General features: G+C 38.5%; 1 protein-coding gene across 4 annotated transcripts in view; it reads left to right on the plus strand.

The window, feature by feature from the left end:
* Positions 1-12,757, plus strand: part of prdm16 (PR domain containing 16) — a 269,870-nt gene that overhangs the window by 105,499 nt on the left and 151,614 nt on the right. For all 4 annotated transcript variants that reach the window (XM_079637360.1, XM_079637362.1, XM_079637359.1 and 1 more), the window contains one exon: positions 10,622-10,971. In XM_079637360.1, coding sequence (XP_079493486.1) covers positions 10,622-10,971 — 350 coding nt within the window. The remainder of the gene's footprint in view (positions 1-10,621; positions 10,972-12,757) is intronic.

The following is a 12,757-nucleotide window of genomic DNA, read 5'->3' on the forward strand; positions in this document are numbered from 1 at the left end:
ATGTCGTGGGAACAAATTCCTGATTCATGGCTTCAATATCTTTTTTTTTTTGTCATCTGCAGAGCTAGGTAGAACTGAAATGTTTAAAATTGAGAAAAACTACCACAAAACATGCAAACCGAATGAATCAAATCCACTACAGTTCCAGTCTTTGTGCTGTTGATTTCCAACTTGATTTCCAAGCAATTTTTTCAAGATTTCCATCTTTAAAAATTGTGAGATAGGCCTATTTTATCCCGTATGTTTTTGAAAGGAAATGAAAAAACAAAAAAATAAAAAACATAGCAAATTTGAGTGGTGGGTCACAGCTCTAGTGTTCATTCTGTACTCTTTGTACCCGCTCTGGCTTTCTCCCGCTGCTGTTTGCCAGTTTCTTGTACTGTATCTTTGTAAGTAACAACCCCCTCAACCACTACCCCCCTCACCCCCCCCCCCTCTCCCTCTCCCTCTCTCTCTCTCTCTCTCTCTCTCTTTCTGAAATCTCCTCCTTTGCTCACGTCCCCGTGCGCCGGCAGGTCAGTGGCATGCTAACACTTTTGTCAGTGTGATTAATAGCATGCTGGATTGTCGTTAATTCACTGGCTAATGACTAAGACCGGGGCCAGTCCAGGAGTAATCGGGTGATGTATAGGTGGGGAGTGCTCTCCGAGCCAGAGGTGAAAATCATTTCCCAAACTCAGATACCGTCGCAAGCCCAACCAATGGCTTTTCCTGTTCATAAAAATGCATGCATTTCTCTCTTCTCTGTTATTCCCACTGGGGTAACTAAATGAGGGTGTATAATGCACACAAAACTGAGACTTTACTTCTTGGCAGGATAGAATTGGAAATTAATATAGAATGTTTGTTCTTTGGGTTCATGATGCCTCATAAGATGGCTCTGATCTGAGTTTGTGAGATTGTGCTAATTGTGCACCTGCTAATATATATATATATTATTTTAGTTTGTGAGTCAGTTGGAATATAAATATATGTGTATATGCACAGCACCATATACACTAATGTTCAAATGTTGGTAAGATTTTTTTTTTAATGTTTCAGAAAGTCTCACCGTTCACACCAAGGACGACAACTATAGCTAACGATAAAGATGTAGTTCTAAAAATCGTTCTCAATATGAAATAATAGTCCACACCACAGCTATAACGATAACGGCACAGAGAAACAATATCATTGGAATATATGTATCAGGTAATTTTTTTTTTATTTCAGGTAAAGAATGATAAAAACACTGACAGCCAATCAGAATCCAGCCTGCTATAAAGTGCATTTAATGCGGCAGACGACAAAACTGCAGCTTGGCTTAGAACAGTTTATAGTTATCGCTTTTGGTGTGAACACTGAACATCCTTTAAGGCTGCATTTATTTGACCAAAAATACAGTAAAAGAGTAATATTGTGAAATATTATTATAATATAAAATAATACGCTTTTTTAAAGGGGCTATTTGCAAGAATTGTTATGTATTAGTCGCTATTTATTGCCAATTTGTTAACCGCTTGAAACGAAACTTAAATTAGACCTTCCTCAACTTCCTATTCCTACTTGCCTATGAAATCCCGTAGAGGGATTTTGATGTGACTCGGGACGTTTTTGCCAGGAAAACCAAAAGGATGTGACAATGACCCATGAAAATATTGCTTATATTCAGGATTCTGCCGAAAGAGCCGTTCTGTACTGTAATGTCAATGTGTCATGCAAAAAAAGGGATTAATTCAAACCATAGTCTTAGACAATCAGATCTATAGTCTCAAATATTTCTTTATAATCAAACGATCAACAGTGTAATTTCAATAAGCCTACCTCATCTGTCGCCATGATGCCGGTGAATTGCAGAGCTGGTGCAAACATATCCACATCTCTACGGTCAGATTCTTTCTTAACTGACGTTTTCTCACCACTGTCATTTTTGTTGTGTGTTTGATTTGTTATTCAGAGAACAAGTTACATATTCATCTAAACATCTCTCCCAGCAGCATGGTCGGCGTCAAGATATTCATTAAAATAGATTCCTTCCAAGGTATTTCCAACTTTATTCTGGCTTCTTAGTGAAAAGCAAGAAAGAACTTCACGGTCAGTTACGTGTGCACAAGTGCGAATGAGCAATATGTTGCTGGCTGCAGTTCGATTAACGGCCACCGGTGTCACTGATAACAAGGGTTTCTGAATTCTACGTATAGCCCCTTTTATTTGAATATAATAAATTACAATAAATGTAATTCATTCCTGTGATGGAAACCATACTCCAGGTTTCAGTGTCTCACAATCTTTTAAAATATGCAGCTTTTTTCAGGATTTATTAAATATGTTTAATAGGGTTACTAGATTGTTGAAAAGAACAGCTTTTCTTTAGAAATGGATTTATATATAAATATACATGTGCATACTGTATACACTCCTATAACGACATAAAGACTCAGAAATTTTGAATATATTTGGTAATGTGTGGTCATTATGATGACGATGATGATAATAATGATGATGATGGTTATATCTGTACATTCATCTATATATATCTTGGATAGACAATTTAATTAAAATGTATATTCAGAAATCACTCTGATCATGGCTTTGCTGATTTTTGAGTTGTCATTGCTTATCCAACTCTTTGCAAATAACTTTGCTTACAGGAGTGTGTTTAGTGCAGTCTCCCCACTGAAATAAAACTGCTTTGATGGCATAGTGTTTCAAATGAAACATTTAATTATTTATTGCTTTCGAGAGTTTAAAATGAATGCTTATCATGGCGTAATGTCCATACTATAGAGTAGGAAGAGAATGAGCAGCAGTGTTTGTGGAGTAGATGGAGCATATGCTGTTGTGTCATTATCCAGACGTCTGAGACCTTCTGGCACTTATTAGCAAACCTTAGCCTTTTCCTGCATCCCCGTCCCCGTCTGCCTCCTCTCTCTCTCTGTTTGCCTCTTTCTTGCCCCCATGGGTGATGTTTGCAACTCAATTTGGCAAATGTAAGTTAGTATTGATTATTATTAATATTTATCATGTTTGTGAAAATGTCTTTTCCCTGGTGCTATTAATCTGTCGTGTTAATAAATGTCTGCTCAAGGCCTTGCGCTGCTCCCCGGGGAGCAAGGCAGACTAGAATGGCAATCAGGAGAGGCTGACAGGAACGACACACACACACACACACACACACGCACACGCACACGCACGCACACAGCCAGATTCCCGCAGGCCCTAATATGATTTTGGTAACTGATTAGGCTTTGTAAAACCAGGTGTGGGGATTTAAGCCTTCTAATTATGTGCATCAATTAAATGCTAAAGGTGCAAGAAATCTTTGTGCTTTGTAGCATGGTGAATATTATTGTACCACCCCATTGTTTTGGTTCGTAACTCTGGGTTAACAGCAATGGGGTTTCCAGTTCTTTTTTCTTTCTTTTTTTTTACTTCAAAGGTAACACTCTGCTTTACAAGTGCAAAAAAATATTGTCATAACCACTCAAATCTAAACTTGTTGTTGTCAATATTGCTGAGATGCACAGAACATCAGAGATCACAGCTGTATTTGCACTGTAAATTTTTTTTACCTCTCCAAGTCAAAATATTCTAGTGACTGGACACATCTAAATTTTTAAATTGGCCCAAGTGAAATTCTGTAAAATAAATGAATTAATTGTTGCAATAGTCTGTTAACATTGGCTCAATGAGAAATAACATGTCAGACTAATTGAAAAATTTTGATGTTACCAGTCACTAGAAAATTTTGGCTTGGGGATGTAATTTTTTTTTACAGTGTGCCAATACAAGCTTCTTCTTTTCTTAATAATTAGGGCATAATTAGGTTGAATATTTGGGTGCAAAAATAGTGCTTTATATGTTGGCGGAATAATGGCATTTAATGGCCTAATGAAATGCTTAATAAAATAATGTTTAAATGAATACCTGGATCCCTAATATTTTATTATGTAGCAACTGTTTTATAAAGACAGCAGGGACCCCTGAAATCAAAATGAAAAATGTTTACCTCTTAGTATGAATATGTTAGCATTAAGGTTATGAATAAGCTGGTGTGTTCCAAAACAATAAAGATTCAAAACGTAAAGTCTCTCACTTCCGCTAAAATAGATCACGTATTTTTATGACATCACCGCGGACTTCAGCTTCTCATCACATCTTCTGTCCAATCAAATGCTCTCTAGAATCTAAAGCGTGCCGTCCCCTATGCTATAAACACCACATGGCCAAATCGACCATTGACACGTCACAGAGCGAAATGGGTTAGAGATGTGTGTTCCAACTGTTGGTTAAGAAAAAAATGGATAGAACTTATTCACACCTCTATTCAATCCAACGTATCATCAGCGCTCTGATTCGACTTCCAACGTGGTGTCAAGAACGATTTGTAGTCTGTGAGGTAAACTAAACGCTATTGGCTATTTAAAAAAGGGGAGGAGCCATTCAAAATGTCCCGCTTTACATTTCTGCTTCAGTTGAAATTACAACAACACATCATACAAAGCTGCTCACTTCAGTGGGCCTTTACTCTCTTCATAATAATATATCATATAATGTAATAGTGCTATATTACAACATAATAATACATTTTTAAACATATAATAAAATAAAAATAATTTGTGAGTATGTTTATCGGGCCAATTTTTGTGCTTAATTAGTGAAACATATTCATTGAGCTCATGGCTCACACATTGAGTTGAGATGAAGCTGGTGAAGTGTGCCAGTGCGCCCGGATCATTGTGTATTGACTGTTCAAACAGCCGAGGTGGTTGAGGTCACTTACTTCAGCACTCTCTTCAGATGTTGGCCAGACCGCACACATATATTGAGTTTGCTCTGGCCTGCAGAGTATATATACATGCTGACACTGTTAGAGTGTGTATAGTCTGCTTGAAGTGTGAGTATTGTATAAAGGAACATGTAAAGGTGCTTTAGTTGCCTTATGTACCAGAGTAATATATAATGATATAATATTATAATAGTATAATATGAGGAATCTCTTGTTGCAATCTTCTCCATGACACCGACCTTTTAGAGAAACAAAAGTGCTAGTTTAAGTGTTACTTGGAAATATTCCCTGCTGCTTTTACGAGAGGAAACAGAGCATGTTTCTGCAAAAGCAGAGTTTTTAGGTAAAGAAACTCAGAGAAGAGAAAATCAAGTTTTGATTCAAGTGGAACATGAGGCTTCTTTGTGATCTGATGATGACAAAACTTTTTAAACTGGCCAGGACTTTTTTTTTTTTTTTTCAGTCTTGAAGCTTTTTCCTTATTTGGAATATCACAATATGGGCTTGTTTTATATTTATCCATAAAGTCCATTTTTTTTCATTCAAGCCTATCTTCTTGACATCTCTAAAGAGAAACACATGCAAGTCCATATAAATAGATTTTTATATTTTCTGAAGAAAATGTGAGTGCTGAGGATCTAGTTAGTGTAACGGTACACACATTAGTACCGTTTTTTTGGTATGTCTTTTGCTTTGGCTCACATGTGTACCGAACGATGCTTTAACAACTGCACATGCCTAACTTTTCTGTGTGTGGAACGTCATTTCAAACTTTTCTGACTTCAATTAATGTGTGTCTGCAAAGATCTCAAGTCCTGAGATCACTGGACTAGTACAGATCCGCTCTTCAGGAAGAAGAACACAGAGCATGGCAGTGTCTCCCCTTGACTTTATAGCAGCTTGCAATAATAAAGGGCCCTGTTCTCCTGCTTAAGTGACGCTTTTACAATTTATCAAATAAATCTGATGCCTTCATGTCTATGGCCCGGCTGCACAGTAGTTTCCAGTGGAATAACAAAGCAGAACAAGCGTTTCATTGTGGCCGTAGCTCAGAGGAGAGAAGGACCCCCAAGGTGCGAATTAATGATGACGGCCTGATGTAATCAGGATAAACAGTTCAGTACGAGAGCGCGAGCAAACAGAGACAGAAGAAGACACTTCTCTTCCGGGAGACATTTTGAACATCAGTATCCAACAGAGATATCCAAAGAACGTCAGAGCCTCGGTTTTAAAATGCTTCTTTATTCAGTCCACCCTTCTCGTATTTGGTATTTTTGACTTTGACATGGAATCCGGTTCACATTGCAGCTAATTCTGGCCAAGAACCGCTCACTTAGACAGGGAGACACCATCGGACTGACATAGAAACCAACAAACCTTTAAAAACAATGTTTTTTTTTCACGTGCCCGGTGTCCCAGAAGTTACATAAGGGCAGCCAATTACATCTGAACAGAAGATATGTATCAAAAAGTCAATCAACGGATTGAAGGCGGTCTCATTTTTGTTTCAGTACCTGGCATGTTTTCTCCCTTAAGGGGCGTTTACACGTCACCATTAAAAAACGACAAAAAACTACCGGTTTTGACTATTCATTTAAACGGTGTTTTGGGGGCCTGAAAACACAAACTTTTGAAAACTGTTTTTGAATTGAAAATGATACTGTTATCGTCTCCATGTAAACTACAAAACCGCGTATTTGTAAAAACGGTGCAACATGTGCATGCGTATTACTTGCTCAATCTGTGTTTCTTTACAAAGAGACATCGCCAACTACTGGCCTGGCAACATAATGCAGCGTTTTCAGTCGTTTTTGTGGATACGTGTGAACAGGAATCGTTTTGACAACGTTGTCGTCTGCACGCAAACAACACAAAGGAAACACGTTTGCGATTTTAGTACATTGTTGTAATGTTAACATACCCTTAATTTGGTTTGTTAAGGCATATATGAACATGGCAATCACGCTCGGATCCGCACCAAATCAATCAATCCGAGATCTCCTGAACAAGGTGGTTTTAATCTAATTGAAAACCCATTCTGTGGAAAGAAAGCAACCTGACCCAATGGGCCAACACACCAATCTGTATCATAATTCATAATGGGAAATGTGTTGCGTTTAAAGCAGCAGCTAACTTGTCAATCCATCTTGATGATGCTATGAGGAACATAAACGGCTGTACTCTGAGTAATGAGAGGACAGTTTTACTGATTCTGGCATGCTTTGAAATGTTTCCTTGTGAAAGCCAACCGACCCAAGAAGAAGCTGCAACATTGTAACAATTCAAGTCTATGTTTTGGAACAAAGCAAATTATCTGTCTGAAAACTTCCCATTTGAAGTCCTAAGCAACAAATATGTTTGTGAAAATGTTGTTGTGTTCTGGTGTTTTGCTCATCACAATTAAGTCATTTAAATGTAATTTAAATCACTTTTTCAGTGTAGCTATCTGTTCGTGCACTATAGCCTTTTTAACTGGAGTATTTAATGGATTTTCCAGCCCTTTCTATGGCTGTTGAAAATTTACTCGGGTCATAAGCCAAAAATGAGAAGGGGAAAAAAAGTTTTAATGGTTTGAAAACACTTTTGATTCTCCCAAACAGCACCAGATAGGCAGTGGTTATAAAACTTTAACTGATCTGTGAAAAGGGGAAGCTACTACTGAGCCACATGTTCTTAAGTTAATTGCCTGGCTGCTTTGAGACTCCAATGAAAGTCTGATCATTAAAGAAATTGGTAAAACATTGCTTTGCCCTCAAAATTGCAAGATGACGCAGGATCTGTTTTAAAAGCTTTTCATTTTATGTTATTTTTTTACTGTGGAGTTTTTTATAATATATGATACATTCCGTGATTGTTGAGAATTGGCTTTTAAAAAGGTTTTGCCACAAATATTTGCATTTCCAGGCCTAACTTTTGCATACTGTAAGTTACCATGGGAAGCAAGGACATCTTTAGATTTAAAGAAATAGTTCACCCAATTATGAAAATTCTGTCATCAATTACTCACCCTCATGTCGTTCCAAAACCAAAAGACTCATGTTTTGTTCATGTTCTAAGAACAAATCTCACTGCACTCTAAAAAATGCTGGGTTGTTTCAACCCAATTTTGGGTCAAATATGGACAAACCCAAATGTTGGGTTAAAAATGTAATTTAAAAATTTAACCCAATGGCTTGGTTTGCCCATATTTGACCCACAATTGGGTTGAAACAACCTAGCATTTTTTAGAGTGTGGTTCTTTCAAAAGCTCAAACGTTCTTGCGTAATATGTGAGAACAAACCTCACTGGTTCTCGCATGTCAAGAAAGAACTGTATGTTTGAGTTGTTATTTAATGTGCTTTATGTGTATTTATTGTGTTTATATGGCAAAAACAGCATAAATTAAATCCGTTCATCCTATAAAGCGACTCAGAAAACTTCATTCAAAATGCTCAAATCAAATGGATTACTTTTACAACTTTTTGGAGTGTCAAAGAGTGTTGTTGGAGTGGATGGACTTTAAATGGAAGGACCACTGTCAAGTTTCATTAAAAATATATTTATTTATGTTTAAAAGATGATCAGTCTTATGGGATGGTAATGACAGGTGATCAGAACCTCAAAACAAATGAGTTGTGTATAAAGAAATTACATGAAACATTGATTTGAAATCATACCGTAGTATATAGTTACATTATTTTATTATGCAAGAAAAAAAGAGACTACAAAGTGATACCCAAAACATGAAACTAGCACAGCCATGTAGAGAATCAACGGTTGATTATGTAGTTTAGCTGCGATTGACCAATCAAAATCAAATATTACAGAGCACAGAGTAATAATGCAATTTATTAATGTTGTATTAAAGGGCAAACAGGGATTTTATGGCGAACATTTCTTCCTCCCTTCCTCTTAACTGTCCGGGTGAAACCGGTGTCTTTTGACTTAAAGCCAACTTAGCAGTAACTGCAATTTATACTTATTCATGACTTTGCTGTTGCTTATAAGTAAACAGCGTTTGAATGTGAGAGAAAGCAGTTTGGAGTCATAAACTTGTTCTTGGCAGTGCTGGCAGGGGGGCTGCGTCTGGTTGATTGGAAGCACTCCTGGTGTAATTGCGGCCTAGTTAGCCCTGATTGCTGGTCCTGTGTTTGGATAGCAAACTGCAGTGGTGCTGCTACAAATTACAGCGAGTCCATCCATGCGTACTTGCATAGTTGTTGTCATCATGGATACCGATCGAAAGTGTCTTGTGTGCTGCCTCAGACCCCAGCTAAGAAATTTTAGAGCACAGATGCAGGTGAGATGTGTCAGGTTCTGGTTTGGAGAACAGATTGCATTTGAGTAAGTTGTTTTGCGTAATCTCTCCAAGATTGAAAGCTCCAGCTCCATTGGTCTTAGCATGGTATATTCAAGGGATTTCACGTCATTTGTACTTTGTGATGCATGCGTGTCGAACTAATGCAGAGAAACAGAACCTATTTTTAGCAATCAGAGTTGTACCTTTTGCTAGCATGAAGGATGAGTACCATAATTATGCTGTCAGGCAAAGAGTGACAATAAACATAGATGGCTGGCAGTGGCGTCAGGCCACAGGGTCATTTGCTGCCATTATTTGTAAAATGATCAGACAGGAAATGGTGGGGACTATGAAATAAATGGAATCGTCCCTGCGCCAGACTCTCTAAGTTACAGAATAATTGTTATTTCTTTGGGGTTTAGGCGGAGAGTCTTATTCACAGATCTGTGCACATCACTGTACAACCAGCAATAGAACTATAAAAGTTTGGTTTGAATCGTTCATGCTTGTTTTAGAGGCTTGGTGATGCTGGTGGTCTCTTGTTGGTTGGTGTGGTGAAGTGGTTAAGAACATGGACTTGTGATAGAAAAGTTGATGGTTTATTATCCCCATAGAATGATGCTCACTCACCTCATACGTATGGTGTAGGATTTGAACAACCTAGTGTTGAGTGTATGCTAGTACTTTTCTAAGTGATCAGTCTTTTTTGCCTTTTAGAAGATTATATTTGAAGGAAGGAACCAGCCCATTTAAAGACGCAAACATCATAAAGACTTGAGGGTTGACTCTTTTGACTTGGGCCACTCACAACAACTTCGCAACTCCCTAATAGAACATCCTAGCATTATGTCAGTGAGTTTTGTTCAGACTAAAGGCCCATTCATCAGGGAAAATAACTATAACGTTTTAATAATCATTCTAATTCTATGGGAATAAGGAAGTCCATACAACAGTTGTAATGGTAACGACACAGAAGTACTATGTTGTTGTAAAAAACAAAACAATTCTAATGAACGATAAAAACATTGGCGGATCAGAATCCACCAACTTTAAAGAGTTCACCCATTCGCTCAGTATTTACCCATTATTTTCCATCAGGTTGTCTTAACCCTGTATGATGTTTCTTTTTCATTTTCTGTGGAACACAAATAGGATTTTAATCATCATTTAGTGTCTGTCAAGCTCTTCAAAGTAAGAAACACCACAAAATGAAGTAAGAGCAACCAATGATGACCATTTGATTTGATTTGAAAGCTATAGTACAAGATTTTCTGATTTAAAGTGTCATTTTTGGTCCTTTTTGGAGCCCCAAACATGTTCAGAATTGACTGTCATTACATGGAAAAGAGCTGCATGAACATGCTTCAAAGGTTCTCTTTTTGTGTTCAATAGCAAGTTTGGACCGATGTGAGTAATAATGACAGAACGGTAATTTTTGGATGAACTATCCCTTTCAATATCAGCAAATTAAATACAATGGTAATCTGAAGAAATGAAGCTGAAGAACATTTGACGTGCTTTGCATCTCTTTATTCTGCTAATGTATTGCACATGTCTCTGTATTGTCTTTCAGATGACAGTGAGGCAGTAGACAGCATGTACGACACAGAGCCCAATCTCGTGACCGGCGAGAGTGCGGAAGAGGAGACAGAAGACAGCATCATGTCCCCCATTGCGGTGGGGCCCACGTCCCCTCAGCCCTGCAATGAGGACTTCACTCCTAAAGAGGGCTCACCCTATGAGGTGCCCGTCTACATTCCCGATGATATTCCCATCCCTGCTGACTTGGAGCTCCGCGAGTCGTCTGTTCCAGGGGCTGGCCTTGGAATCTGGGCTAAAGTCAAAATTCGGATGGGAGAACGCTTCGGACCATACAACGGACTGCAGAGTGCCACGGTAAAAGAGACCACGTATGGATGGGAGGTACGTGGAGATGATATGGCATGCACTTAACATATTGCTTTTTATTAGCATTAGCATTATCATTTAGTTGAAATGCTATTGGCTTCGATTTGAATTTGAAAGAACACATCTAAGGCCCTGTCCTAAATGGCACACTTGAAGTCTCGTAGGCTTCTTTCAAGCATGTCCGTACTCGTTTGGCTGACTTTAAAGTGTTCTAGGACCCAAGAACATCACGTCCAAGCAACACTACTTCACCAAAGTGTGGGACTCGTAGGAGGCCTGCAAGGGTCAATGGCGCCATTAGAGACAGAACCTTAGGTTAGACTAGGAGCTTTTGCACCAGGTACAGTAGTTCTAGGAACTAGCCACCAAGAATGATTGGTTCCCCTAGGAACTGGATGCATTCCCTCCGCCAGTAGGAACTCTGAAGTGACGTAAGACACGCTTGTTGTTGTGACTTTTATTTTGATGGTGCGGCGGACCTTTATTTTGACTGCGCTTGAATTGAACTGCGCCAGAGGCTGAGCACTCAGTGCTCACATTCTCTGTGTTCATTAGTTTACGATCTGTCTAACACTATTAGATAGAACTGTTATACATTGAAAGTAGACAGTAATGAAAAGGTATTAGCGTTATGCCGTGTGGTTGAAGTCCGGTGTCGCTAGCTGAGCAGAAATACATAATCACATAATCATCCCCTCAAAGTTGCGTTGGATTTTGTCCTCGGCGTAAAGTTTGAGAGGTCCATCTATCACTGTTTGTGGAGTAAATATATAGGCTTTAATCTGTGTGTTTACATAAAAATGGTGTTGTTTTGCGTATGTTCGGCCAATCAGCGTATACTAACGTCATGGATAGTTTCTATAATGCTGGTTTAGACTCTGAAGTAGGAGCTAAATTGGTTCCTCTAGAAAGAGTTCCTAGAACTAAAATCGTTCCTACTTCCTGCGGTGCGAACACGTCAAAATCCGGGTACTTCCGCCATAGTACTAGAAACTATGAAAAGGTTCCTCCAGTGCGAAAGCCCGATATGAAGATGAAGCCCTCCAAAGATTCAAGGCCCAGTTTGACTATGTGGTAAGGCAACCCTGCGGTGACTAGCTCACAGCCTGTGGGAAAGACATGAGCACATTATGGGGTAAAGATGTTCATTCCATGTCTCTGGGTTTTTTTCGTCTCCCCTTTTCTTTTCCATCCATCCCTGAATTTCATTTAACGGTGATTTTCAAAACCCTGATTACTGAAGATATCAGCTTTTCTCTTCTGCCTACATCTATTAGAATACACTCATTTGGTCACGCCACATGATATGGGTTACAGGAGATGCGTGGCATTTGCGTGGAGCCATATTGAACTATTAATTTTCATTTCAACATGACATCGGAGGATATTGAAATTGCTCATTAGGGCACATGCTGATTCCCCCACATGACTGAGCAGACGTGAGCCACTCTCTCTCTTTTTCTCTTCTCTCACTCACTGTGTACTCTGCTCCACTGATATATACCATTACACTCATTTAGAATTACATATGAGCAGGGCTGTACCAGAAACGTTGTCCTGGGCCCTGTGATGGAGGGGGGCCCACTAAGGTCCTCTATATTATAACCTCCTCATTGGGTCTGAGTAAGAATTTATTTCTGAAACATTTTGACTATTTTTATGCTTTCATCTAGCATTAGGAGTGTAGTATTATCTGTTCCATTTAACACATATTATCATTTTTAAATGCATTTTGAAGAATTCTGAAGATTTTTTCCAAAAATCAATGCAGAAATAGTCAGATAAATGTGCATGCACACTA

This window comes from Phoxinus phoxinus (genome assembly GCF_949152265.1).
Source record: "Phoxinus phoxinus genome assembly, chromosome: 15".
Classification (NCBI taxonomy): domain Eukaryota; kingdom Metazoa; phylum Chordata; class Actinopteri; order Cypriniformes; family Leuciscidae; genus Phoxinus; species Phoxinus phoxinus.